The 27151-nt window shown below is 37.0% G+C and overlaps 2 protein-coding genes across 3 annotated transcripts in view; one reads left to right on the top strand and one right to left on the bottom strand.

Moving 5' to 3' along the window:
* Window positions 1-26980, bottom strand: SCRN3 (secernin 3). Of its 2 annotated transcripts, XM_031651365.1 has the most exons (8): window positions 26886-26980; window positions 24275-24441; window positions 22600-22781; window positions 21514-21713; window positions 19368-19580; window positions 7140-7302; window positions 5395-5569; window positions 1-2332 (listed from the first exon to the last, which is right to left on the bottom strand). In XM_031651365.1, exons 2-8 carry the CDS (start codon window positions 24431-24433, stop codon window positions 2162-2164), a joined length of 1263 nt encoding a protein of 420 aa, XP_031507225.1. In that variant the 5' UTR covers window positions 24434-24441; window positions 26886-26980; the 3' UTR covers window positions 1-2161. The 2 variants fall into 2 exon arrangements, with proteins under 2 accessions (XP_031507225.1, XP_003919469.2); XM_003919420.4 differs by lacking the exon at window positions 24275-24441 and having other exon boundaries at window positions 1069-2332; window positions 26886-26967.
* Window positions 26973-27151, top strand: part of CIR1 (corepressor interacting with RBPJ, 1) — a 49254-nt gene continuing 49075 nt past the window's right edge. Inside the window, exon 1 of the mRNA XM_017946665.3 lies at window positions 26973-27151. Within this exon, the coding sequence (XP_017802154.3) occupies window positions 27080-27151 (72 nt within the window). The 5' untranslated portion in view covers window positions 26973-27079.

Genomic DNA, 27151 nt, shown 5'->3' with positions numbered 1-27151 from the left:
TGGATGTCTACAGTAGGTTTATTCACAATTTTCAAAACTTGGAAGCAATCAAGATGGCCTTCAGTAGTAGTATATTCAGACAATGGAATATTATTTAGCACTAAAAGAAATGAGCTATCAAGTCATGAAAAGACATAGAGGAATCTTAAATGGATATTACTAAGTAAGTTCAAGAAGACGATCTTACGAGGTCACATACTATATGATTCCAATGATACGACATACGGAAAAGGCAAAACTATGGAAATAGTAAAAAGATCAGTGGTTGTCAGGAGTTGGAGGGATGGTGGGATAAATAGGCAGAACACAGAAGATTTTTAGGGCAGTGAAACTATTTTGTATAATACTATGATGGTGGATACATGTCATTTTATAATTATCAAGGGCCATAGGATGTACTACATCAAGAGTGATCTCTAACTTGAACTATGGACTTTGGGTGATAATGTTTCAGTGTAGGGCCATCGATTGTAACAAATGTACCATTCTGGGGCTGGGATGTTGATAGTGGGGGAGGCTATGCATGTGTGCTGATAGGGGCTATATTGGAACTCTGTACTTTCTGTTCAATTTTGCTGTGAACCTAAAACTGCTCCAAAAAATAAAGTCTCTTTTAAAAAAGAGTTTTAGGAGGGGAATTCATAATCAGATTTAAATTTGTAATAGATTGGCCATAGTGACTCATGTGGGTAGAAATAAAGAATAAAAATGGGTGTAGGAGAACAGTTAATGCAATGGTCTAGCTAAAGATGGTGCTAGTTTAGTCTAAGGTGGCAGCAAAGCAGAAGGTGAAAACATGCTGCCCCTAGAGAAGGAAATAAGATTCCCGTAAGTGTAATGAACTGTTTGCCCTTAGTTTCCTCATCTATTAAAGGAGAGAAGAGGAGTATAGGGGTTAGAAGACAGCCTATCACTGAACCAAACTTAAAGCAAACAGAATCAACTGAGTACTTGAGTCAGACATCTTTTCTTTTGTAATGTCAACCCTATATTAGACAAGAGCAGTATCAGGCAGATGATGGTATTTATGAGAGAACTTTGAACACATAACTTCCTGAACACTTAAAATATAATGACCCACTTCTTTATTAACCTAATTGTGCTGATAGTGACTAGTAAATATGATAATGTAACCAAATACCAAAATGGACATTCTAGAAACTCAAAAATACTTCGTGTTATTTTCAGTTGGATTTTTCTTTTGTTTATATTTGCAATTTTGAGTCTTGGTAATCTTTATGTAACCTAAACATAAAGTTTTATAAACTTTAGGAAGATATTACTCATGTATAAAGTTCATAATATATAATGCAATATAGTGTTCAAAATGTTATAATGTTCATAATATACTAATAATTCTATTTCATTGCCACTACCTCATTGTTTCTGTTTTCACTGAGTAAACAGAAGTAAACAATGAGAGAGATTTCAGACCCAGAAACAGTATATCCTAAGGTTTTAGTTCTTTTATCTTATTCTCTAATCTCCCAAAGAAGCTCTTCTAAAAATATATCTTATTAACGTAAAAGCCTATTAAGGAGAATGACCCTAAAAATGCTAGACAATCAGAGCTACAAGCTCACTGGTTAGCCAAGTCTTGACAAAGAGCATGTTTGAGTTTACCAAAAGTACATTTGCAGAACTAATATACTGTATTGACAATGTGTAAATCTAGACATTTTTCTTGTTAGAGCTGGTTAATATTTGCCTTAAGCACAAACAACTTACCACTTGAGATATTTTTCATGACTAAAGAAAAATCTACTTTCTTGATGTAACAGACAAAATGATTTGAGGGTACTACATAATTATAATAAATATAAATCCATGTATCATTCTAATGTTTCAATCTTTATATATAATTGAATACTTAGTTATTGTGACAAAAAGTTACTATGGCTAAAGAAAATATGCAAGTACATCACCTGAAATAACACCTGTATCCCACGATACATGAATCCAATTCCAATGCTGTTTTCTTTCTGAGTATTTCAGCAACACTGTATGTAGTTTAATAGTCAAGATATCACTTGAATACTATCCAAGAATAATCAGATCTGCTCAAATTAGGTTTATATAATTTACCAAGGTGATGGATTCTGACTTTGAAGATTGCTGACCACTGATCACTAAGAACTAATATTAGCTGACCATATGATCACTAAGAACTAACATTTGACTGATAAATTTGAATTTCATCTTTTGTACACTGAGGAAAGAGATTAACAATTTTCTCCACATCAAGATGCTTGTTTTGAAGGATTGATTCCATCTCTCTGAATAGTTCTTTCTCCAGTTTCCTCATGTTGTCCAACATTATTTTGGCTTTTTCCTAAACAATTAAAAATATAAAGATAAATACATATACACATACACATAAATCTAACCAAATTCAACCCACCTCTACAGATAAGGATTGTTCATTCTGGCATCTAATTGTGGTTTGGTTCCCTTTTTGTTCTTTGGAGACAGAAAGAATGAAATTCTTTGGGAAAATCATTGCTCTAGATTGAGTTAATGCATGAATACCAAGTTATTTTTAGTAGAAAAGACAAAAACAATTATGAGAGTAGTTTATAAGTAAAAAACGTAAAAGACAACAAGACAACAGAAAATCTCATGTGAACTGTCTATGTGGAAGGCTGCTGAAAACTGAGGCTGAAATATTTTTATCAATTTAGATCTTTTACGTTTAAAACCAGTATTATCAGATTAATAAAACAGAACAGTAATGTTCAGGAAAAAATCAACTAAAAGAAGACATTTCCTCTATTACTTCATCTTTATTTCAATAAAGGGAGAAAAGAGGTCCATGATTCTTACAGAAAGTAATTTCTAAATTGTTGATGAATCACCATTATCAGTTATAAGGTACTTATTTAGAGAAAAAGTATGTAAGAAAAAACTTGGCCAGGCACCGTGGCTCAAGCCTGTAATCCCAGCACTTTGGGAGGCCAAGGTGGGTGGATCATGAGGTCAGGAGTTCGAGACCAGCCTGCCAATATGGTAAAACCCCGTCTCTATTAAAAATACAAAAATTGGCTGGGCGTGGTGGCGCACGCCTGTAGTCCCAGCTACTCGGAAAGCTGAGGCAGGAGAATCGCTTGAACCTGGGAGGCAGAGGTTGCAGCGAGCCGAGATCACACCACTGCACTCCAGCCTGGACGACAGACTGAGACTCCGTCTCAAAATAAATAAATAAATAAATAAATAAATAAATAAATAAAGTCACTAGAAAGTGAGCATACTTTTTTTTTTTTTTTTTGAGATGGACTCTCACTCTGTTGCCCAGGCTAAAGTGCAATGTCACACTCTCAGCTCACTGCAACCTCCACCTCCCAGGTCCAAGCGATTCTCCTGCCTCAGCCTCCTGAGTAGCTGGGATTACAGGCGCCCGCCACCATGTCCGGCTAATTTTTGTATTTTTAGTAGAGAGGGGGTTTCGTCATGTTGGTTAGGCTGGTATCAAACTCCTGACCTAAGCTGATCTACCCGCCCTGGCCTCCCAAAGTGCTGGGATTACAGGCGTAAGCCACCGCACCTGGCCTGTGAGCATAATTTTTAAAATTTGAACCATTATGGGGCAGAACTCTACAAAACAAATAACCTTAACATGGACTTCAATATGAAATTGTATGCAGTTTTCATCTGAGGAAACACTACATTTCATATTAGTGAGAAAAAAATGGGTTTTGTCTATAAATGGTATTGGAATAATTAGTCACCTTTTTGGAAAACAGAGTTAGAATCCCTACTTCATGAAAGATACAGAAGTAAATTCCAGATGGACTAAAGAACTAAATTTTTAAAAAACACATATATGCTAGAAGTTATATTTATACTGAGGTGAGGCAGGCCTTTTGAAACATGAAATCAAGGTGCCTTACAGCAAAAGACTAATAAATATAATTGACTAAGTTTAAAATTTTTGTCTGACAAAAAAGTTAAATGTCAAACAATAAACTGGAATAAAATTCTGCCTTATTACAAACAGTTAATATTCACATATTTTTGCTTATTTAAAGCAAAAAATAAAAAAAACAAAAATAACCCAAAATCAATGGAAAAACAGCCTAAGGGAAAAAATAGACAAGAAATTTAAAATAAAATACTCATGACCAATAGACATAGGAGAAGGTTTTCAATCTTACTAGTAATCAAGAAATGTAAATTAAAACTACCAGTAGGATTGACTCTCCCTAAGACACGAAAGAAGTTATTTACAGAGCCAGGACCAGAACCCAGCTCTTTCACTCTTCTTCCCTCAAATTCCATTATCTTTCCACTACTCTATGTTGTCAATCAATATTTTATGATTTTTAAGTAAAGTCTAAAATAGTTACAGCTTTAGAATTTTTATTTAAAAATAAAAATGTAAATAAAAATTTTCAAGTAAAAATAGGAAGTCTGGCAGAGCTTGTTGCTTTGAGCCTAAGTGAAATAGGTGAGGGAAAAAAAAACACATAGCAACAATGCCAACACTGCAGACAAAAATAAATTATTACCTGGAGGAAAATTCATTTAATCCGTTTCAGTGTGAATAGAATGTAAATGTATATGCCTTGACAAAGTAAAAGAAATTATAGGCAAGAAAAACCAGGAGGTAGAAACAGACGAGAAAAGATTTAAGATGGTTAATGTTTTATTTCATTGCAGGGGGTCAACGGATGGATGGCTTTAGGCAGCCTTTCTATTCCCTTCTTACCTCTTATTTTTCTTTAGCAAGCTGAATAGGTATAGACATTATAAAATGAGCTATCTATCTATACCAGAAAAAAATAAATCCTTATTTCTAGAGAAGAGAGTTTGAGTGATATATTGCTCTTCTATAATGCTTACATTTTAAAATAATGAGGATGTATCACTTTTTAAAAACTGAAACTAATTATTATTTTAATTCTCTGAGGTTTTAAGTCACTTTCAATTAATTTTAATCTAGGCCTGTATGATTAAGAACATTACATTAAGAAACCAGCTCAAGCGCTATCCGGAGGCTTTGTAACTTTTGGTGTGGGATATATACTAAGCAAGTTACTTAAACTCTCCTAGACTCAGACACTTTATCAGCAAAGTGGGAATCAAAATAGTACCCATTTCATAAAGTGGTTGTGAAGATTAGATAGAGTAAACCCTGTAAAAGTACTATGTAAGTGCTCAACAAATGTTAGCTATTGTTATTATGTTTAATGTACTAAATTTCTCTATAAGATTCACAATACATGTATTCATAATCAAAGATAAAAATAATACAGCTCTACTCTAGTCTGAGCATCTAAACTAATCCTAAACCTATTTTTTATAAGAAGGTAGGAAAGCTGATACTCCAAAGTTCAAAATACGGATTGAATCAAACTTTATACTTAACGATATAACAAAGAATATAAACTATCTTACTTCGTTATTATGTACCACTTCCAATGCCTGTTGATGTTTTTGGTAGAGTGGGTGTCTTCTGTCAGGCTTAACATGTGACTTCTTTTTAACTAGATCTTCAAGTTCAAATGTTGGTGAACTGGTATCCAATAATTGTGAAATATGTGGCACAAATATGAAAGGCTTAAAAACAGATCTAGAAGAAAGAGTCTTTATTAAATTATCATGTCAATATATAAAAATATTCAGTGTTATTCTAAGTCTTCCAAGATTCTCTCTAATTAGAAGTTTCTGTTAATGTTACACACTAACTTGTTCCTGTCACATTAGTTATACCCATGCCTGTCTTCTCTGATACACCGGGATCTCCTTGGGGGCAGGGAACCATACTTTTTTTAGTCTTGTGTTCCCATGAACCTAACAGAGGACCTGGCACATAAACAGAGTCAGCAAAGTAATAGTTTGTCTTTCCTACTTCACATTCCACAGGTGGAGGATAAGAATAACCATTAATGTTATAGACTGAGGATTAGGACTCGGGGTGAACATCAGCGCCAGTGTCAGTAAGGAGGACACATGCTGGGCACAGTGGCTCATGCCTGTAATCCCAGCACTTTAAGAGGTCAAGGTGGGAGAATCTCTTGAGACCAGGAGTTCAAGAACAGCCTTGGGCAACATAGCCAGATCCCATCTCTACAAAAAAATTAAAAATTAGCCAGGCATGGTGGCATGCACCTGCAGTACCAGCTACTAGGGAAGCTAAGGTGGGAGGATCACTTGAGCCCAGGAGTTCAAGGCTACAGTGTGCTGACTGTGCCACTGCACTCCATTCTAGCCCGGGCGACAGAGCAAGGCCCCATGTAAAAAAAAAAAAAAAAATGACTCAAATGTTTTATTCCATTTTCTTGAAGATATTTTTAATAATATGAAAGGCTGCTACACTAAGAGATAGTGAATATAAAATCATTTCTAAATGTAATGTGCATTTCGCGAGATACTAGTGACTTAAATCAAGATAGTCAACAAAAGTATTACCTAAAACATAACTGGACTGGATGCAGTGGCTCATGCCTGTAATCCCAACACTTTGGGAGACTAAGGCAGATGGATCACTTGAGGCCAGGAGTTGGAGACCAGCCTGGGCAACAAGGTGAAATCTTGTCTCTACTCTACGAAAAACACAAAAATTAGCCAGGCATGGTGGCGTACGCCTGTAATCCCAGCTACTAGGGAGGCTGAGGCATGAGAATCTCTTGAACCTGGGAGGCAGAGGTTGCAGTGAGCTGAGATCATGCCATTGCACTCCAATCTGGGTGACAGAGTGAGACTCTGTCTCAAAATAATAATAATAATAATTAAACTGAAACTATTGATATTTTAAGTTTCAAATGTATTTTCTAGATATGAGTGCATAAGTAAATCTTGCACAACTACATCATTTAACCTTTGTACTGTTATGAATTATCTAGTATCATATCTGAAATCTGAGTAAGAAAATCTACTTTCTTTTCTTGACAATGTTAAATCTATTTGTAGGAAGAAGGAGTAGGGATAACGCATACAAGAAACTATTCACATTTCCTCCCGATAAAAACAGAACAGTTACGCATATGTGGATGTTGCAGATTAAAGCCTGAACAGAAAATATACTAAAAATTATCATCCTAGTTGTACAACAAAAATTTATCCTGACAAAATTACTAACATACTAATGACTTTAATCCATCCCCTGACCCCTTGCTGGTTTATAGTATTTTGTGGTTCACCTCTCAGGATCAGGAGTCCCTGTAAAGAAGTGAATGCAAGGAAGGCTGGAGTCTTGAGGTAAAATAGAAACCATGCTTGCAGTGGTCAGGAATTCTCCCTCCATATTAATGCCACTTGGTTTATCTCGAAGAATTTCCATCATTGTTTCAAAAGTTATATTTCCTAGGGAAATAATTTTTAAAATCATCAAATACATATGCATATACAGATGCCTTGCAAATATGAACTGCTTTCTCTACTGATAATATATGAGTTATTAGTCTTGACATAAATTAAGAGACTGACTATAAACAAACTTTGTATCAACTACAATTAGATTCATTCCACTATCACAAGAAAGGTATTTTATTTTTAATATAAATATGCAAAGTCTCAAAGCCATTGTAACAGGTAAAAAATTCCTAGAAAAAGGAATTAATAATGCAAAAATATATTCAATCCCATTGCCCTTACAGAATTTTTTTTTTTTTTTTTTTTTTTGGAGACAGAGTCTTGCTCTGTGAGGCTAGAGTGCAGTGGTGCGATCTTGGCTCACTGCAATCTCTGTCTCCTGGGTTCAAGTGATTCTCGTGCCTCAGCCTCCCAAGTAGCTGGGACTACAGTCATGTGCCACCATGCCCAACTAATTTTTGTATTTTTGGTAGAGACAGGGTTTCATCATGTTGGCCAGGCTGGTCTTGAACTCCTGACCTCAGGTGATCCTCCCCAGCTTGGCCTCCCAAAGTGCTGGGATTACAGGTGTGAGCCACTGCACCCAGCCTATGCCTGGCTAATTTTTAAATTTTTCTGCAGAGATGGGGGTCTTGCTACGTTGCCCAGGCTGGTCTCGAATTCCTGGCCTTAAGCAATCCTCCCCCATCAGCTTCCCAAAGTGCCAGGATTACAGGAATGAGCCACTGTGCCTAGTCTTTTGTCTTTAATTGAAAAAATTCAGTAAATATAACATAGTTACTGATGATTTGGATTTAAGTAGACCATTTTATTATTAGTTTTCTATGTATTCCATCTATTCTTTGTCTCTTTTTCTCCATTCTTGTCTTCTTTTTAACTTATCAAGTATTTATTACTACAGTTCTCCCATCAGCTTATTATTTATACACTTTAAAAAATCTTATTACTTTCTCTTGATTGACTACAGTTGGCCTTAAATTAGTTCTTTACCACTTACCAATTAATGTAAGAAGGACCCATATAGAACTTAGCTCCAATTACTACCTATCTTTTGTGCTATTCTAATGCATTTTAATTTCTACTGTGTTCATCTGGGTCTTCTGAGAAGCAGATGCCACAACATGGGATCAAATATTTTAGGGGAAATGCCTGTGACAGAAAATGGGGAGGGAACCTGGAAAGCCTCAGAGAATCATCAGACTATGATACAATCTGAAGTCTGAGTTTAGTAGAGAAGGAAGAGAAGTTGGAGAAGTATCCCAGGCTGCCATGCCATCTAAGGAAAGCCTGGCCAGGCTGTCAAGGAGTCCTTGATCCACGTTAGCCATTAGAGGAGTCCTGTGTATTCCTAGAATGGGCCTGCCTTTATCTCCCTGCCACTCTCAGTCACTGGCCAAAAGCATCCTGTGGAAAATATAGTGCTCCATGAAATCCATGCACAATAGACTTTAAGCACTGCAGCTATGGCCGTTGGTTAAGAAGTTATTATTTTCAACAATGTTTGTTTAGTTTTACCTATGTATTTACTGTTTCTGCTGCTCTTCATCTACTACTGCGTACCTTGCTTCTATCTGCCTGAAGAATGCCCATTAGCATTTCTTTTAGTGCCAATTGTCTAGTAATTCTGTTTTATTTCACCTTTATTTTTAGAGGATATTTTCACTAGCTATACAATTCTAAATTAGTAGTTATTATCTTTCTCCATCACCTTAAAGTTGTCATTTTACAGTCTTTAGAATTCCCTCCCTTCTGTTGAAAAGTTAGCTGTCAGCTTTATATTTGTTTCTTGAAGATACTTTTTTCCCCCTGGATGTGTTTCAGATTTTTCTCTGTCTTTTTTCCCGCTCAGAAATCTCACTATGATGGGCCTAGGTGTGGGTTCCTCTTGTTTGTCCTTCTTGGGATTTGTAGAGCTTCTTGAGGCTGTTGCTTGATGACTTTTATTAGTTTGGGGAAATTCTTGGCCAATATCCTTCAACTATTGCTTTTGCCCTTCCCTGTTTTCTCTCTCCTTTCCTGTTGAGTCTCCAATCTTATGTATATGAGACCTTTTCACTGAGTCCTATATATGCCTCTCAGATCCTTGCCTATATTTTCTAAACTTTTATCTCTGTTTGAATTGGAATCTTTTCTACTGATCTTCCAGTTCACTAATGTTTTTCTTCTGTTATACCTAATCTGTTGTTAAATCAATCTACTGAATTCTTAATTTCAGTTATAATTTTTCAGTTGTATTATTTCCATTTGGTTCTTTTACAGACTCCAGTTCCCTGATGAAATTCTCCATCTTTTCATCTAATTCTTTTGAATACATAATAGTAATTTTAAAGTCTGTTTCCAATAAAGCTAATGTGTAGACAGCCTACATGTCAGATTCTACCATCTACTTTTTCTCTTGGTTTTCAGTCATTTGGTCTTATTTCTTAGCATGCCTGATACTTTCCAACTGAAGGAAATGTTATAGAGGCTCTGCGTGATACTTTCTTTCACAGAGCATTTAATATTCTTCTGGCAACCAGATAGAATATACGTAGATTACCTTGATCCAGTGTTGAGACTAGTCTATCCCTTGTTTGTTCTTACTCTTCCTAAGGAGTAGCATTTCTGGGATCTCAATTGAAAGCTTAGGGGTATTTCCCAGGTACCTTCTTGGTTGGCCCTCCAATCAAATTTTTGTCCCCAAGGCCTTGTGAGACTGCAAAAAATCTCTGCTTAGCTTTTAGGGCGCCTAGCAGCTACTTTCTGCTTGATTTCACAGTGTCATGTCTCATCCTACCTACGTGCTGCTTAGAAGTTGGCAATTGCATTAAGAAACTGTGATATTTAGAAAGTCAAGGTCTTCTCAATGTGTAGAGTCTTCTCTCAGTCTTCAGGATCTAGGCTCCTCGTCTCTACTCTTTTGTGTACTCTTTTGGGTATTCATCCATGTCTTCCAACAACAGGGGTTTTCTCCCTCCAGATCTCATAGTTATTCTTGGAAGGAAGTTGGTCTAACACCAGCTACTCCTTCATAACCAGCCCTGTGCTTTTTAACACTCCACTGCACTATTATGCCTCCCATTTATTAAATACATCAGTCTCTTTTTACCCTGAAGTAGTACCAATTTCTTAATAACAGTAATGAATGTGGTGAATCCAGGTAACAAGTACAGTTAAAAAAAAAAAAAAGAAAACAGGCCAGGCATGGTGGCTTATGCCTGTAATCCCACCAGTTTGGGAGCCTGAGGCAGGATTATCACTTGAGCCCAGGAGTTTGAGACCAGCCTGGGCAACATGGCAAGTCTGCCATCTATTACAAAAAAAAAAAAATTTAGCCACATGTGGTAATGCATGCCTGTAGTTCCAGCTTCTCAGGAGGCTGGGGCAGGAGGACTGCTGAAGCCCAGGAGATTGAGGTTACAGTGAACTATGATCGTGCCACCACCCTCTAGCCTGGGCGACAGTGCAAGACCCTGTCAATCAATCAGTCGATCGATCACAAAACATAGTTTCTGCCAACAGATATTTTTAGATACTTTATATGGAAATGTTTAATTATTATATTTCAATTAGTTCTAAGAAAACAAAAAACAAAAAACTTTCACTTATCATGGTTGATTAACCACAGATATCTCCTTCCTCTCTCTCAAAACCCTAAAATGACAGTAAAAGAATAAAAAATGAAGTAACTGTTAAAAAAAAAAAGAGCGCATGAAAAGCAAGAATCTCCACTCCCTGCCCCACTATTCCCATAATTGGGAATTAAAAGAAAAAGCTCACGGCAAGCCTGTATCCAAATTGTAACTCATAATATTTCAAATTAAAACTGACTTCCATATAAAATAATATAATGTTCTGCCCTCAGTTAATTATGCAGGTTACCAACTATTTTATGTTAATGACAACAGATTTATACAAGTCTACATTGTCTTATCCAGTTTCTCCACAATATAGCCATTACTTCAAAATCAAGAAAAATAACTTATTGAATTTATAGATAACTTGTTACAGAAGCAATATATTTCTGTTAGTTTTGAAAAACACAGTAAAGAAGGTGTGCCTAAAAGCAGCCCTTAATATTAAAACTAAACAATAAAGCAAAAACCTGCCATCCACACCTATATATCAGGCACACAGTTTCAACACCTAGTAAGCCTTTAAAATGATTCAAATCCAAACTCCTATAAATGGCAAATTTTAATAAAAACAGTGTCAGAACCATAATACTGTGATAATACAGGTATTATGACAATATTTTCTGTATTCAAAACCTACAATTCTCAAAATGAAAGGAGGATTTACATGATCACTTGAGTAGGATAGCTATAAGTAATCCACTAGCAAGCATTGAATAAGTACTGAAACTGCAGTGGCAGGGTTCCGTAAAATAAATGCAAAACACAGGGTGTAATTTCATTGCAATTTAAGCTAGTTATTTAAAATACATGAGTGAATATAGATTCAATTTGGTTATACATGCAGCACAGTTAATAGCTATCAGGTAGGGATAGTTGGAAAGAAGAGAGGCAGGCTGTTCTATCTAGAAAAATCATAGGAAAAATTAACTATAATGTACTGGTAGACAATTTTCTGTGAAAGTATTAGAAAGATATTCTTTTGTCAAAGCACAGAAAGCTAGATGAACTATACTTCACACTTGAGAAAAAGTAAGTTTCATGTCAGATGCATCTATTCCTATAATCATGTATGCAATTAAAATCTACGATTCAGTTATTCTTAAATATAACTGAATTATAATTATGATGCAGTAGCTAATTGGTTATAATTATTTCTATCTTTTTTCTTCCTTTTGTCCAATTACCCTAAACCTTAGAATTCTTGGCATTTTCCTCTCCATCTTAATTATGCATTGTTGTTCTTCATTTTTAAAGAATATCTGCTAAATGTATTTCCTGAGCCTTTAAATTTATTACTAGCAAAAAGTACACAACAGTGATCTTTGTTAAACTATCTGCAAATTACAATTTAATTCAAATCAACTAACAATACTTTAATTTATTCAATACTTACTAAGCACACACAACATAGTGAATTAGGTGCTGAGAGAAAAATATGACAAATAAGAAAGTCCATTTTTTTCAATTTCATAGAGAAGAGCACAAACACTGGTGGTTTCTTCATTTGTAAAATGAAGATATCTATTTCACATGGTTGCTTAAAGAATAATATAATTAGGCCAGGCGTGGTGGCTGATGCCTATAATTTCAGCACTTTGGGAGGCCAAGGTGGGCGGATCATGAGGTCAGAGGTTTGAGACCAGCCTGGCCAACAAAATGAAACCCTCTCCCTACTGAAAATACAAAAAATTAGCTGGGCGTGGTGGCGGGTACCTGTAATCCCAGCTGCTTGGGAGGCTGACGCAGGAGAATCGCTTAAACCCGGGAGGTGGAGGTTGCAGTGAGCTGAGATCTTGCTACTGCACTCCAGCCTGGGGGACAGCGCGAGACTCCACCTCAAAAAAAAGAATAATATAATTAAATCATTTAGTACAGTATCTGGCCCTTGATAAAAGCAGTTAATAAATGGGAGTAGGTGTTGCTGCAACAGCCACTCCTGATCTACTTTTTTTTTTTTCTTTTTTAAATTTTGAGTTCTGGGATATGTGTGCAGGACGTGCAGGTTTGTTATATAGGTAAACGTGTGCCATGGTGGTTTGCTGCACCTATCAATCCATCACCTAGGTATTAAGCCTCGCATGCTTTAGCTATTTTTCCTGATGCTCTCCTTTTACAATAAGTCAAAAATTAAAATCCTTAGTATAACATGCTTTAGCATTTTCTACATACTTATCTATCTACATGGGGGAAAAAGTTTAGATAACCTATTTGTAAAACTATAAACTAACATTAAGAAACTTTACAGAAAACTTTTCATATTATAACATGTTCTTTTGGAAATTAAAATATAAATAAGATATTAACTACTTTGAAAACAATAATGTAAAGGCATTCTACAAATATTCTGTCAAACTTTTTCCTTTTCTTATACTGAGATTGGATTTATTTAAATAGCTGTATTAGCACCAAACAACATTAATAATAAAAAGTAAAAGAAACATATATACAGGGGAATGTACTTATAACATCATGTAAAAAAATCCTTCGCCACTTCCTGTGTACCTATCAATTAAAGACTGAAAATATCCAACAGCATCAGCTTTATTCTAGAATCTTTTTTTTTCTGAGACGGAGTCTTGCTCTGTCCCCCTGGCTGCAGTGCAGTGGCGCGATCTCGGCTCACTGCAATCATACTCTATTTTTGCTACAGGTTTGAGTTAATATCTTGAATTTCAAGTGGATAGGAGTGCCTACCTCCTGAGACTACTCCTACCCCACGCTGCACCCTCAATCACCACCACCTTTTGGGTAAAGTTCTAAACCCAGGAAGGGAAGAGGATGAGTTGTCCTCTCAGACAAAGGGAGATGCAAATCATCCCTCTGGGATGGTTAGGTTATTATCTCAGAGGAGTTGATTCTTCTAAAATGGAAAACTACACTCTCTACCCTCAAATCTTCCATCTAGCCTATCTCTACAAATGGCATTTCCAACTGTTCACTGGTTCCCAGCAGAAACCTGGTATGCATTTGTGACATCTCTCTCTCTCTAACCTTCACTCCAATTAATTAAGTCCTGTCCATTCTGCCACCAAAGTATATGCCAAATCTGTCCACTTTGCTCCATCTCCATGCCACCACTGCCATTTCTGGGCTGGCTAACCTTTATGAAAATTAGAGAAAGGAGCCTCTTCTTTGGGGCAGACACTGGGGCTGGATTTCAGCCCCACTTGCCCCCTTGTGCAGGGCATGATTCTCCACAACCTTGCTTGGTGGCCCTGGACCCCAGACCAAGCCATCCTGTACTGTTGTAATCAATTCCTTAATGCTTTGGCCACACCCTCATAATAATTAGCATATAATTTGTTTAATGAATACATGAGAAGCAAATATCAATCACTCACTGATCCATCTCAGAGTAGTTGCTTTCTGACTGCTTTATAGAACCATTTACCAGCCAGGCACAAGGACTCGCACCTGTAATCCCAGCACTTTGATAGGTCAAGGTGGGCAGATGGTTTGAGCCCAGGAATTTGACACCACCCTGAGCAACATGGTAAAATCCTAGCTCTACAAAAAAATACAAAAATTAGCCTAGCATGGTGGTGCACACCTGGAATCCCAGCAACTCGGGAGGTTGAGGCACGAGAATCGCTTGAACCCAGGAGGCAGAGGTTGCAGTGATCTGAGATCACGCCACTGCACTCCAACCTGAGTATCAGATCGAGACACTGTCTCAAAACACTTTTTTTTTTTAACAGAAACATTTTATCCTTCAAGTGAAGGAGGGTATATTCGTCACATTTTTTATTAGTAGCATGACCCTTTTAGCAACTATCTGCCACTCAGTAATCTAAATAAAACTTACTTTGCTGGAATTATTCAGAAGCAAAGGAAAAAAATACATTGGAAGTTATTTTTTAAGAGTTAATAATAACCCAATATGAAAATGGGAAAAGGATACATTAATAAACAACTTACAAAGTAATTACAAATTTTCAGTAAATGTAAGAATATATCTAATTTCACTAAAAAAAAATTAAAATTATAACATGCCATTTTTTTCTTTTTTCTCTTTGTGGGTACATAGTAGGTGTATATATTTACATGCCATTTTGCCTACAAAATTTATAAAGGTTGAAAACACCCTCTATTGATAAGCATGTTAGAAAATGGGTACTCAAATATTGTTGGCAGTAATTTAAATTTATGTAACTTTTCTGGTGGTCATTTAACAATGTGTTTCAAAAACCTTCAAATGTGCATAAGCTTTGACTTGACATTCTACTTCTACAAACTCATTTTTAGAAAATAGTCATGGGGCTGGGCATGGTGGCTTGGCCCGGTGCAGTGGCTCACACCTGTAATCCCAGCACTTTGGGAGGCCGAGGCGGGCGGATCATGAGGTCAGGAGATTGAGACCACGGTGAAACCCCATCTCTACTAAAAATACAAAATATTAGCTGGGCGCAGTGGCAGGCGCCTGTAGTCCCAACTACTCGGGAGGCTGAGGCAGGAGAGTGGCGTGAACCCAGGAGGCAGAGCTTGCAGTGAGTTGAGATTGCACCAGGGCACTCCAGCCTGGGCAATAGTGTAAGACTCCGTCTCAAAAAAAAAAAAAAAAAAAAAAAGAGATTTTTCTGTTCTGTATATATTGAAACAGAATGATCTACATTATATATTGCTAACCCGTCTACACTGTATATTGCTAACTAAAGTTATGTGGAGAAAAGTGTAAATAGCATGAATAGCATACTATCATTTCTGTAAAAAAAGAAAAATTACATATTTGTTTCATTAAGCATATATCATATCTGGAAGAACACATAAGGAACTACATATGGAAAAAAAACTGAATATATCGGGACAGGGTAGGAAAGAGAGACTTCATTGTATAATCTTGTGTACTTTTGAATTTTGAATCATATGAATATATTAATTTTTATAAGTAAAATAATATCATAGAATATTAAATGACATGGGACGGAGTTCTACTTTCAGTGTGGCTAAGTGAGCGCCTATCAGGTCAACCGTCCTGCAGATAACTATCAACTTGGGACAAAATACAGAAAAACAACTACCTGAAGGCTCTTTACAATTAACAACCGAAGTAACATTCTGGAGGAAAGGTGAAAGTTGGGAGACAGAATGAAGCATAGGGTAAGTTTATTTTTGTTATGGCTTTAGCTTGAGGGAAGCCCATTGTCAATGCTGTGTCATTCTATGCAGGCTGCAATAGAAAACCTTGGTGTTTCTGGCCTGAAGAACCAGACCTCAACCACAAGCAGTAGAAAGTGAGGGGGCAGGCTAGGTGCGGTGACTCACGCCTGTAATCCCAGCACTTTGGGAGGCCTAGGAGGGTGGATCACCTGAGGTCAGGAGTTCGAAACCAGCCTGACCAATATTGTGAAACCCCGTCTCTACTAAAAATACAAATATTAGCCGGGCATGGTGGCATGCGCCTGTAGTCCCAGAGTGAGCTGAGATCGTACCACTGCACTCCAGCCTGGGTGACAGAGCAAAACTCGGTCTCAAAAAAATAAAAAGAAAAGAAAAGAAAAGAAAGTGAGGGGGCAATCCCATAAAAGAGAGTCAGAGAGAGAGAACCCCCAAATTCTGTGTAAAAGAACTGCCCAAATCTCCATCTGATTGCTGATTAAGCATGTGTGGGGCAGACGGCAAACAGCTCAGCTAAGGATAAAAGAGCTAAACTGAAATTTGAGTTGCCAACCAGGAGACAGAATTTGCAGGCTGAGTACAACCAACTAAAGTATCTGCTAAAACAAGAATTATCTATTTGTTCTTAGGTGAGTTTTGGTGGTTTGTAGCTTTCAAGGAACTGGTTCATTTCCTCCATGTTACTGTATGTCTAATCATAGTTTTGAGCCATCTTCTGTGGGCTAGATTCCCATGTCAGTTGTTTACAAAACCTTTCTGCAGTGCTCTTTTACTGTCCTAAAAGAGCACTATCCAGTGGCCAGTATGGAAACTGAGCAGTTGTCTACTCTACAGGTTAGCTCTCAAAGGCTTTGGTGTGCTATTTAGGGTCAGATATACCTATGTACAGCTTAGGGTAGGCCCAGGTATTCTTATACAACTTCATGGGATTTCTTTCTTGAGCTACCTCTGCTTCTCAATTCTCCCTGACATTCTGGCTTCCAGGGATCCTCCTTCCAGGTCCTCTAGCTAGAACAGAGCCTTGGTGGTCTCCCTTCTTTGCCCAACTGCATCGCACATCTGGGTCTGCCTCTGAGACCAAGAGGCAGGAAAACAGAGAGAGGGCAAAAAGCAACAGAATTTCTCCGATGGTCTTTGGACCACAATTCCCCTAGTGGGAGAGAATTCCCTTCCCTTAGAGTTTAGATGCCTCCCAGCAGCTGCTACCATCATCACATAACCATCACAAGATTGCAGATTCAGAACTGGAGTTTGCCTGGGAGCTGGGATGAGACAGAAAGAAAGTAGCAAAAAAAATTAATTAATTAATTTAATTAAATAAAAATTCCCAGGAGATTTCTCCCATGCTGTGTCTTGTTAGTGTCCACCTTCCCTCTCCTCAGACAAGAAAAAGAAGGTATCTCTTGGAGCTCTTTCTGTTGACACCCAGTACATAGTTCTAGGATTCATGCTGTTTAACACTAGGCTGGATGAAATGAGAAAAACAACAACAACCACCACAACCATGAAACTCACTCCTGGATAATTCCTGCTTTGACTCTGCTTTTTTTGCCCTGCTGACTGCTCCTTTTTACTTTTAAGACTCCTCAGAAAGCTGCTCCATACATTCTTTCCAGATTTTCAGTTATATTCAGAGAGAGAGAGACAGAGTAGAGTTTACTTATTCCATCTTACCTGCAACCAGAACCAGCCTCCATTAAATGTTAATGAACTATACTCTAATTATTTAATTTTTAATTTTTAAAAATTTTTTGAGACAGAGTCTGGCTCTGCTGCCCAGGCTGGAGTGCAGTGGTGCAATCTCGGCTCACTGCAACCTCCGCCTCCTGGGTTCAAGCGATTCTCCTGCTCCACCTCCCAAGTAGCTGGGATTACAGATGCCTGCACCACACCTGGCTAATTTTTGTATTTTTAGTAGAGACGGGGTTTCACCATATTGGCCAGGCTGGTCCCGAACTCCTGACCTCAAATCAACTGCCCTCCTCGGCCTTCCAAAGTGCTGGGATTACATGCATGAGCCACGGCGTCCAGCCACTCTTTATAATTATTATTATAAAGATGCTAAACATGCTTAAGGATTTTTTAAAAACTTGAAAGTAAAGAATAGAGAAATGGGAGTTCTACAGAAAGAACCAATGGAACTTGTAGAGATTAAAATTATAATAACAAATTAAAATATTACTAGATGAGATTAATAGCAGATTAAATGCAGAAGAAAAGATGAGTGAACTTGAGGACATAACAGTAGAAACTATCCTAATAGTCGTAGAAGTTACATCTTCACCTGAACCCCCACGTAACAAATATTTTCAATGGCAAATACATGTAGATTCATTATAGCAGATTTCCCATTTGGATAGGAAATTTGAGTAAAATATAAATATTTGTCATATCAAATATTCATATAATGGGTATAGAAATACAGGTATGCTGGGATCTTGTCTGGTTTACTGGTTATAAACCAGTGTTTGTTTCTCACCAGCTAGCTCCAGGTGAGCTCCCAAAATAAATATGGCTCAGAGTTCAATCTCTTACAAGAAACTGTATTGATCCACATCCTGGAGCAGCAGGCAGCTCAATTCCATCCTAAACTCTGGGTACGGAGTGGACTAGCATTTTTCAGACTCGTAGCCTTAATAAGGAGTCCAGTTCCTGTTCCCCAAATGTTGATCTTTTTCAATTATACACATACATTCTCATGGATGTTAACACTCTAGCGTCTAAGGTGTATATCTGGTCCAGAATCCCCCAACTGACACGGAGATGAGGAGGATTGTGTGGGCCCTCTCTTCATTTTTGGTACCTGGTGATTTTCTCTTCTTGTATTTGAACTTAGCTATATATGTCTTTAATGTTTAAATGTTTTATCCAACATTTCTCAAGTTTTGGAGTGGAAAGAGGGAATTTGTATATCTGCTCAGTTTGTCTTCTGGCCAGAAATTCTATATGTAAGAAAATAATCGATAAGAGTACTACCCAAAAATAAATAACAGCAGCAGCAGCAATAGTCAAAGAAGCCTGTCTCCACGTTGCAGTGAATTCTCAGAAGAAAAGTAATCTCAATTTTGTTTTAAGAATATTAATAAGAACTGAAAAAATGCATCTGAGCATGGAAAATCTGAACTTTACCTTCAAAAGAATCATGACCCTTTCACAATCGTATAATACTTATCTCAAAAAATAGCTTTATGATAAATAGTTTTCATTTTAATAGAACAATCTTTTTACTAATTATAATTCTCCAAAATAGATTTTGTCATTCCCATATTACATCTACACAAAATATAGTTTGTCATCCTAATATTATTTATATGATAAAATTACCTTTGTGCTTCTTTAGAAGCTTGTAGCCTTCACAGTATCTGCCTGATGAAGTCATCATCTTGGCTGTGTCAAGATAGGAATATGCTGCAGCAAAATCAAACTCCTTTTTACCATCCCACCAACCTTTCCGCTTAGCATAGTTTCTCATGTCTGGGTGTTCCCGGTCAATCTTGGTTGTTATGGAAAGCTGATTAGAAATATTACGAACTCCCTCTATTTTCAAAGAAGAGGAGAAAGAAGAAAAGTCATATTTAACATAAAGCACGTATCTGTACATTATGATGCCTACTCACTATGTAAATGTAAATATAGACTTCTAAATTTTGTGCCATGGGCATCTATTACATATTTAAAAAGATAAATGAATTATTTTTAAAATTAAACTTATTTTGAGATAATTATAGATTCACATGCAGTTATAAAAAAATAATACTGAGAGATACTGTGTACCCTTCACCCAGTTTCCCCCAATGGTAACATCTTGCCAAACTGTAGTATAATATCACAACCAGAATATTGGTATTGCTATAGTCAAGATCAAGAATACTTCCATCACCACAAGGATCCCTCATGTTGCCCTTTTATAGCCACACCTGTTGGGAGCAAGCCCCCCCAAATCTGGCCATAAACAGGCTCCAAAACTGGCCATAAACAAAATCTCTGCAGCACTGTGACATGTCCATAATGTCTACATTGTGCCACTACTTACTGCAGCCTCGACCTCCTGGGTTCAAGCTATCCTCCCCACCTCAGCCTCTTGAGTAGCTGGAACTACAGGTACACGTCACCACACTCAGTTAATTTTTGTATTTTTTGTGGAATTGAGGTCTCACTATGTTGCCCAAGCTGGTCTCACACTCCTGGGCTGAAGTGATCCTCCTGCCTCAGCCGCCCAAAGTGCTGGGATTATAGGCATGAGCCACCATGCCCAGCCAATAATTTTCCATCTAATAAATAATTCCCTATCATTTAACAATTTAGTTATTGGGCTTAGTTAGTAATAGAAAGAGAAACCAGTTGGCTAAGTTAATCTACAGCTAGACAATGAGACCCAATGAAGGTGTTCATTTTAGGTGGCCAGGTGGGGCTTTTTCAACAAAATGTATTTATTAATTTCTCTCTTGCATGTAGTACATTTAATAAAATAAAAGTGCTCAATGGTATTATCAAGCCAATTATCACAAAAAGAAAACTTCTAACTACAATGTTATATATTAATAAACATATATGCAAAACATAAGACAAAATGTCCATCAAAACAACTGGTAATGATCTGTTTTGAAAAATAACACCCAAATCCTCCAAAGTTCAAGGCTACCTTCATGAAGCCTGTCTGAACTCCTCTAGCTCACAATAATAACCTTTCTGTTCTCTAAATGTTCAGAGCATCTATGTGTCTGTATCATTCATGCACCATTTAACATTTTCACACGTGTATCTTATCTCTCTAGTAAACTAGGAGTCCAGGAGTTAAATACCCAAGATGGACATGATTATGCTTAAACATAAGGCTATGTTCTAGTGACGAGATTCAAGATGAAAAGATTTAAATTCTAGGTCTTTCATTTACCACCTTAAATCACTTTCCATCTCTGGCTTTCCTCACTTGAAAAATTAGAGGAATATATGATCACAAAGGAAATGAGAATGAAAAATCAAAGCATTCTAAAACAATTAAATAATGTTTTATTCAAAGATATCAAACTTCTGTGTTTTACTATTGTATCAACATAGCTTTTCCAACCACCAACTCACAAACACCTGTCTTTAACCCCACTCTCATTTCCTCACCTCCACACTAAAATAAGATTTTGGAGTGCAGCCCAAAGTTTAATGGGGAAGAAATTGTACGGGATTATTAAAGTGAAAAAGTACGATGAAACGGCCAAGAGCTGCAGCAAAGAAAGTATATACAGGTTATATGAAATTCATATTCCCAGAGGTAATGCTACCTTTTTATATTTTTCAAGAAAGCTCTTTATGGCACTTTTTCCATTGTTCTTTCAAATTTTTAAATTTCCCTTATAGTTCAACCCTTCATTATACTAGATTATTAATCTTGGAAGCATTTAAATGCAGTATCTACAGGTAAGGGTATATTTTATTAATTGCAAAAACAAGTTAAATCACAAAAAGTTGTCCATACCTTGTACTTTTTCTGCTGCCCAGTACTTCCCTGCAGTCTCCAGAATCCAGGCTTCATTCCTATCAGCTATTAGGAAACTGTTGTGATAGCTAAATACCATCCTACCCTCTGTGCAATTTCCACCCTGGCCATATTTTTCTAATAAGTCAACAATGACATTGAGGGCTTTTTCAGCTGTATCAGCTCTTTCAAGGCCAAGTCTAAAACAAAAATATAAAGTTCTCAGATTAAAATAAATTTCCATTATTTTTCTTAAATAATTTCATGCTCATGAGATTTTTTAGATTTCCCCAAGTAAAATTTCTTCCAAGTTAACAGATGAAATGACATCTAACTTTAAAATTTTTCCTTCTGAAGTCAGTTTGGAATCATGGAAACAAAGTTTCTAGAGTCAAACAAACCTATCAAATTTGAAGTTGGTAATTCACTGTCAAGTTACTTTATCTCTGAACCTCAGATATCTCATTTGTAAAATGAGCACGATAGCCCATGAGGTTATTGTGAGAATTAGTTAAGGTGTGATTAAAATATGTTAGGCACTTCCAATGAATCATAATTTCCTACTTCTTCCCTTCTCCCAAATAATAATATCTGAAAGCTGGGCATGGTGCCTGTGCCTGTAATCCCAGCTACTCAGGAGCTGAGGCAGGAGAATGACTAGAGGCCAGGAATTCAAGACAAGTGTAAGCAACATAGCAAGACCCTAGTCTCTGAAAAAAATTTTTTTTTAATTAAAAATTAGCCAGGTGTGGTGGCACGTGCCTTTGATCCAAGCTACTTGGGTGACTCAGGTGGGATGATTGCTTGAGCTCAGGAATTCAAGGCCATAGTGAGCCATGATCACACCATTATACTCCAGCCTGCATGACACAGTGAGATCTCATCTCAAAAAACCAAAAATTAATTAATTTAAAAAACCAAACAAAACTGAGAGTCATGAAATTGCATGCCAGTACTTTAAAACATTTTGACACAAACTGCAAAGTATCAAAGCCCCCTCAAAAATAGGAAAAGAAAACAAGTAAGAGTTACACAAAAATTACGAATTAGAAAAGGTCTATAGCATGAAACGTAACAAAAAATAACCTGACAAGATCCATTCCTAATAGTGCTTCTTCATCACAAACTTCTTCTCTTCCCCATACAGCTTCATTCCCAATGCAAACTCCATGCTCATTGGCTCCCATTTCTGCCCCCCACAACCATGCTGGGCGACTCAGGACAACAGCATACGTTTCAGGAACTTGATCAATTTCTATATACGTACACTGTAAAAAAAAAAAAAAAAAAAACAGTCATAGCAAGAACCACAAAACCAGAAAAGTTATCAAAATCCAGAATTTAAAAAAATCAGTCAGAAGACAAGACTGTTATGAAAGAGGTAAAGGAAATATAAGTAAATTGAAATTTTCAATAATAAAAGCATTACCCTTAAAACATATCCAGAATAACCCTAAAGTATTTATTCATTCAAATATTTGCTGAGCATTTCCTATTATAAAACATTCTGCCAAGAGATATGGTAGTTACAAAGATGAATCAGATAAAGATCTCACTTTTGAGAAACTAAAACTGGTACATTAATTAAGATAAAATAAAGTATAAAGTATTAGGGTCATGAAGTGAAGACAAGGTGCTACTGAAGCTCAGGAGAAAGATGGTCTCTAGCCGTAATATCTTGAAACATTTTTGTAGGTGTGTGAGTTGAAGCTTAAGGAAGTAGTTCTCAACCTCAATATCCAGTGTTTCTTAATTAGTGATATAAGTACCCATCTGGTAGCCTTCAAATACAAGAGTTTTGTCATAGGAATCTCACATCACATTTTGAAATCATCTATTAGGTATGTCCACAGCAATGAAAAGAATGAGAACCACTGGTTTACAGGACAGGCTAGATTTATATCTGAAGAAATAAAGTGGAAATGGTATCACAGATGAATAAGTGGTCTTAGCAAAAGAAAAAAATATGACATAGGATACAGAAAACAGTCTAATATTTAATATGTTTTAATATTAGAATATCAATAAAATAAAATCTAAAAAGTATGAATTAGCAACAATAGCATAATTTGAAGCTCTCATTTTAAGTTCCACATTAAATGGGTTTTTAAAATAAGTTTTTAAAGGATCCTTTAATTAATGTGTATACTACCAAGTGACTGCATAAAATGTATTGATAGTGTTAACATAGGGCCTAAAAAACCTTTTTTGATGTGTCATAAAACTGTCATTTCCAGAGTCTGGGATGACTTTCCTATTCTACATCAAGAAGAACCTATACCAATTCAGAATCAGAATCCTTTTTGTCCATCAAATTCCAGCTAACTCCAAGCCGCATTAAATGTTCCTTCTCTTCTGCTGCCACAGCATGTTACTCTTACTTAAATTTAGCATTTAAACCACCCAGTTTTATAATGGGGTATAATGCATACACATCTTATTCCTATACTAGACTCTAAGCTCCTGGAATAGTCAGAGTCTTGACAGCTGACTTTAAATCTCTTGCCCTATCTAACATGCTTGCATATGGAGAGCATTCAAATATTTATTCAAAGAATGGATAATTTTATTATTATTTCAACTTCCTCCAAATCACTGAAATAAAAGATTATGGTTTACTTCTGACTCATTTATTTTTCAAATGTAAATTTCTCAATTTTAACTTTTATAGTTTCTTCCAAGTTCCTATTTATAGAAATAACTTTATGATATTTTAAAAATAACTTTATGATATTGCTAACAAAACATTTATTTCACCTACCTTAAGATGTTCTCCCAGGTTATTATGAACTGCAGCAGGAAAATAAACTACCTCTTGTACTTCATCACAGAGTCTATCTGAATTTTTTCCAAAAATAATCCTGTTATCGACTGTTGCTGGAGGTAATGCCACAAATGTGTCACAGGAAAAAGGTTCCATTTTTTAAACTAAAAATTATACAGATGTTTTAAAATTAAAAAAAAAAAACACCTTTAAGTATATAAAAACAAACAGTTTTACTCAATGACCAAAGGATATTATTGCCATATTTAATTAAGGATGTTCATTAAAGCTTTGATGTTTTTATTTTTTGGAGACAGGGTCTAGCTTTTTCACCCAGGCTGGAGTGCAGTTATACAATCAGGGCTCACTGCAGCCTGAAACTCCTGGGCTCAGGAGATCCTCCCTCTTCTGCCTCCCAAAGCCCTGGGATTACAGGCATGAGTGACCATTCTTGGTTGTTCATTAAAGTTTTACATTTTGTATACTATAGCCTAAAAATCAATAAGACTATGACTTGGGACTCAATCTTGTACTACAACTCAATAAGAAAATGGCAATGAAAACTACCTTCTTATAGTTTATAGTTCACATTTATTCTCTAAGATCTTTCTCTTCTAAAGTCTTCCCTGAATTTCCTTTCACCATTTCCACATTTGGAAATCCCTGTACCTAGCTCTACTGTTGTAAAGGCTAGATTCTACTACATTTGTGTATATATAAGTCCCTTTACTGGACAATGAGATCCTTGAGGGCTGGGAGTATGTCTTACTAATCTTTGTATTCTCATTGCTGGAACTTGTCTTATGGAAAAAAATCTTATGTGCCCATGCTTCCTCAAGGGAAGGAAGAAGGGGTCTTATTTGAGCTGGGAAATAATACACACAGATTATAATTCTGATGAGACTGAAATTTTGAAACAGACTCATTGATTCAGACAAAAATATGTCAATATAATTTCAAATTGTTGGCATTTCTAGAAGAAAGTTCACATATTTAATTTATAAATTGCAATTATATACTTTAATATCTAGGTTACCTCTTCAGTTGTAATTTGGAAAATCTTAGATCTTCACTTATAATAGAACACCTAAAGATCCTTATTTCGCTGCCAGAATGGACACATTGTTTTACAGAGTTTCCTTCTTTCCTTTAATAATGACAAAACCTTAGAATGGCTTTACACAGGCAGATGCTAGCAATTTAAAAACAAAATTTAAATATAATAAATGTTTCCTTAAAAAGAAAACAAAATGAGTAAAGAAAAACTTCAGCCTGAAACTCCTAAGGGTTTTCCTGTTCTCCTAGTGAGAAGTCTGATGTCTTGACGGCTTCTGTTATTTTCTTTCTGTGTTTCAATCCTTATGTCCTGGATCTCCTTCTATTTGTGTTTTATAGTTAGTTCCATCACTATATAATTTTGGCAGACTATTTAATCTCTCTCTTCCCTATGCCTTCTGCCTCACCAGTAAAATAAAAAAGACACTGTTTGATGGGCTGTTAGAACTTAATAAGGCAACATGTAAAGTGTTTTGCACAGTGCATAGAACATACTAGATATTCACGTGAAAGCTGTTGTTGTTGTTATTTGGTAAGAGAGAAAATTTCTCATAAGGTCTTATTCTTTTTTTTTTTTTTTTTTTTTCCTGACAGTTTAATTCTTGTTGCCCAGGCTGAGTGCAATGGTGCAATCTCGGCTCACTGCAACCTCCGCCTCCCGGGTTCAAGTGATTCTCCTGCTTCAGCCTCCCGAGTAGCTCAGATTACAGGCGCGTGCCACCACACCCGGCTAATTTTTTGTATTTTAAATAGAGACGGGTTTTCACCACGTTGGCCAGGCTGGTCTCGAACTCCTGGCGTCAGGTGATCCACCCACCTCGGCCTCCCAAAGTGCTGGGATTACAGGCGTGAGCTACCGCGCCCGGTATAAGTTTATTCTTAACATTACCCTGATAGAGAGCTTGGTTGGTGGGTCACCTGCTGCAGTAGCAGCCACGTCCACTCAAAAACCTGGAGTCCCAAGGTCCATCAAGCTGCAATAGGTAATCTGAGCTGCCTAACTGGGGTGGTAGGGAAAGCTAAGGAAACTTGCCGCCTGGTTAGAATGGCACCTAGCCCACTGAGGAGGTGAAACCTTGAGAGATTTTACTAACTCCTAACGTGTATTCGTCATTCAGTAAGTCTTTATTGAACGTCTTTCGGCGCCAGCACCGTACAGCTGGGGCAAGGGCCTCCGTTCTTGCAAAGCTGTCTCATTCTATTTCACGCGCTCTTAGTTCAGCGGGCGCTTTCAGAAACATATCGTTGGATTCTCGCAAACATACTACAGTTAGGGCAGGAATTATTATCTCCATAACAGAGATGAGAAAAACAGTGCAGAAAAGTTTTTGCAACTCGAGTCAGAGTTCACAGAAAGTAATGGGCTCGAGCTTCAAGCACCTTTGGTCGAAGGGCCGCCGCGGTCCACCCCGCACCCTGGCCCTGGGCACTCAAATCGCAGCCAGCGCAGCTGGGCTCTGGAGCCCCTCGGTCAAGCAGTACCGCCCCACAGTTGGGTCTTCCCGGTTTCTGTCTCAACTATGCACGCCCCTCCCCCGTGCACGCCCCTCACCTGGCCTCCAAACTACCCGAAGTGACAGGTGGACGGAGGGAGGATTGGCCAGTGTAGGCATCAGTTGCCGGAAGCTGTTACCTTTGACCTCGGAAGTTCCCCCTGCCGCTGGAAAAGCAGTTCCGGTTAGGAGACTGAGTTTGTTTACGTTACTTACAGATCTAGGTGCTGCTTTCCCTAGCTCCAGTTCCAAGATGGGGAAATCCTTCGCCAACTTCATGTGTAAGAAAGACTTTCATCCTGCCTCCAAATCCAACATCAAAAAA

Source organism: Papio anubis, chromosome 10, assembly GCF_008728515.1.
Source record: "Papio anubis isolate 15944 chromosome 10, Panubis1.0, whole genome shotgun sequence".
Lineage (NCBI taxonomy): Eukaryota > Metazoa > Chordata > Mammalia > Primates > Cercopithecidae > Papio > Papio anubis.
The sequence above is the reverse complement of the archived record's forward strand: the minus strand, read 5'-3'. Positions and strand labels throughout refer to the sequence as shown.

Excerpts from the sequence above, each read along its gene's own strand:
- SCRN3 (XM_031651365.1), bottom strand. The coding sequence starts at position 24,433 with ATGGAACCTTTTTCCTGTGACACATTTGTGGCATTACCTCCAGCAACA. Across the intron at positions 19,581-21,513 it reads GGCAGCAGAAAAAGTACAAG|AGGGAGTTCGTAATATTTCT; the intron begins GTATGGACAACT and ends CTTTGAAAATAG. Across the intron at positions 7,303-19,367 it reads GCTTCTAAAGAAGCACAAAG|GAAATATAACTTTTGAAACA; the intron begins GTAATTTTATCA and ends TTATTTCCCTAG.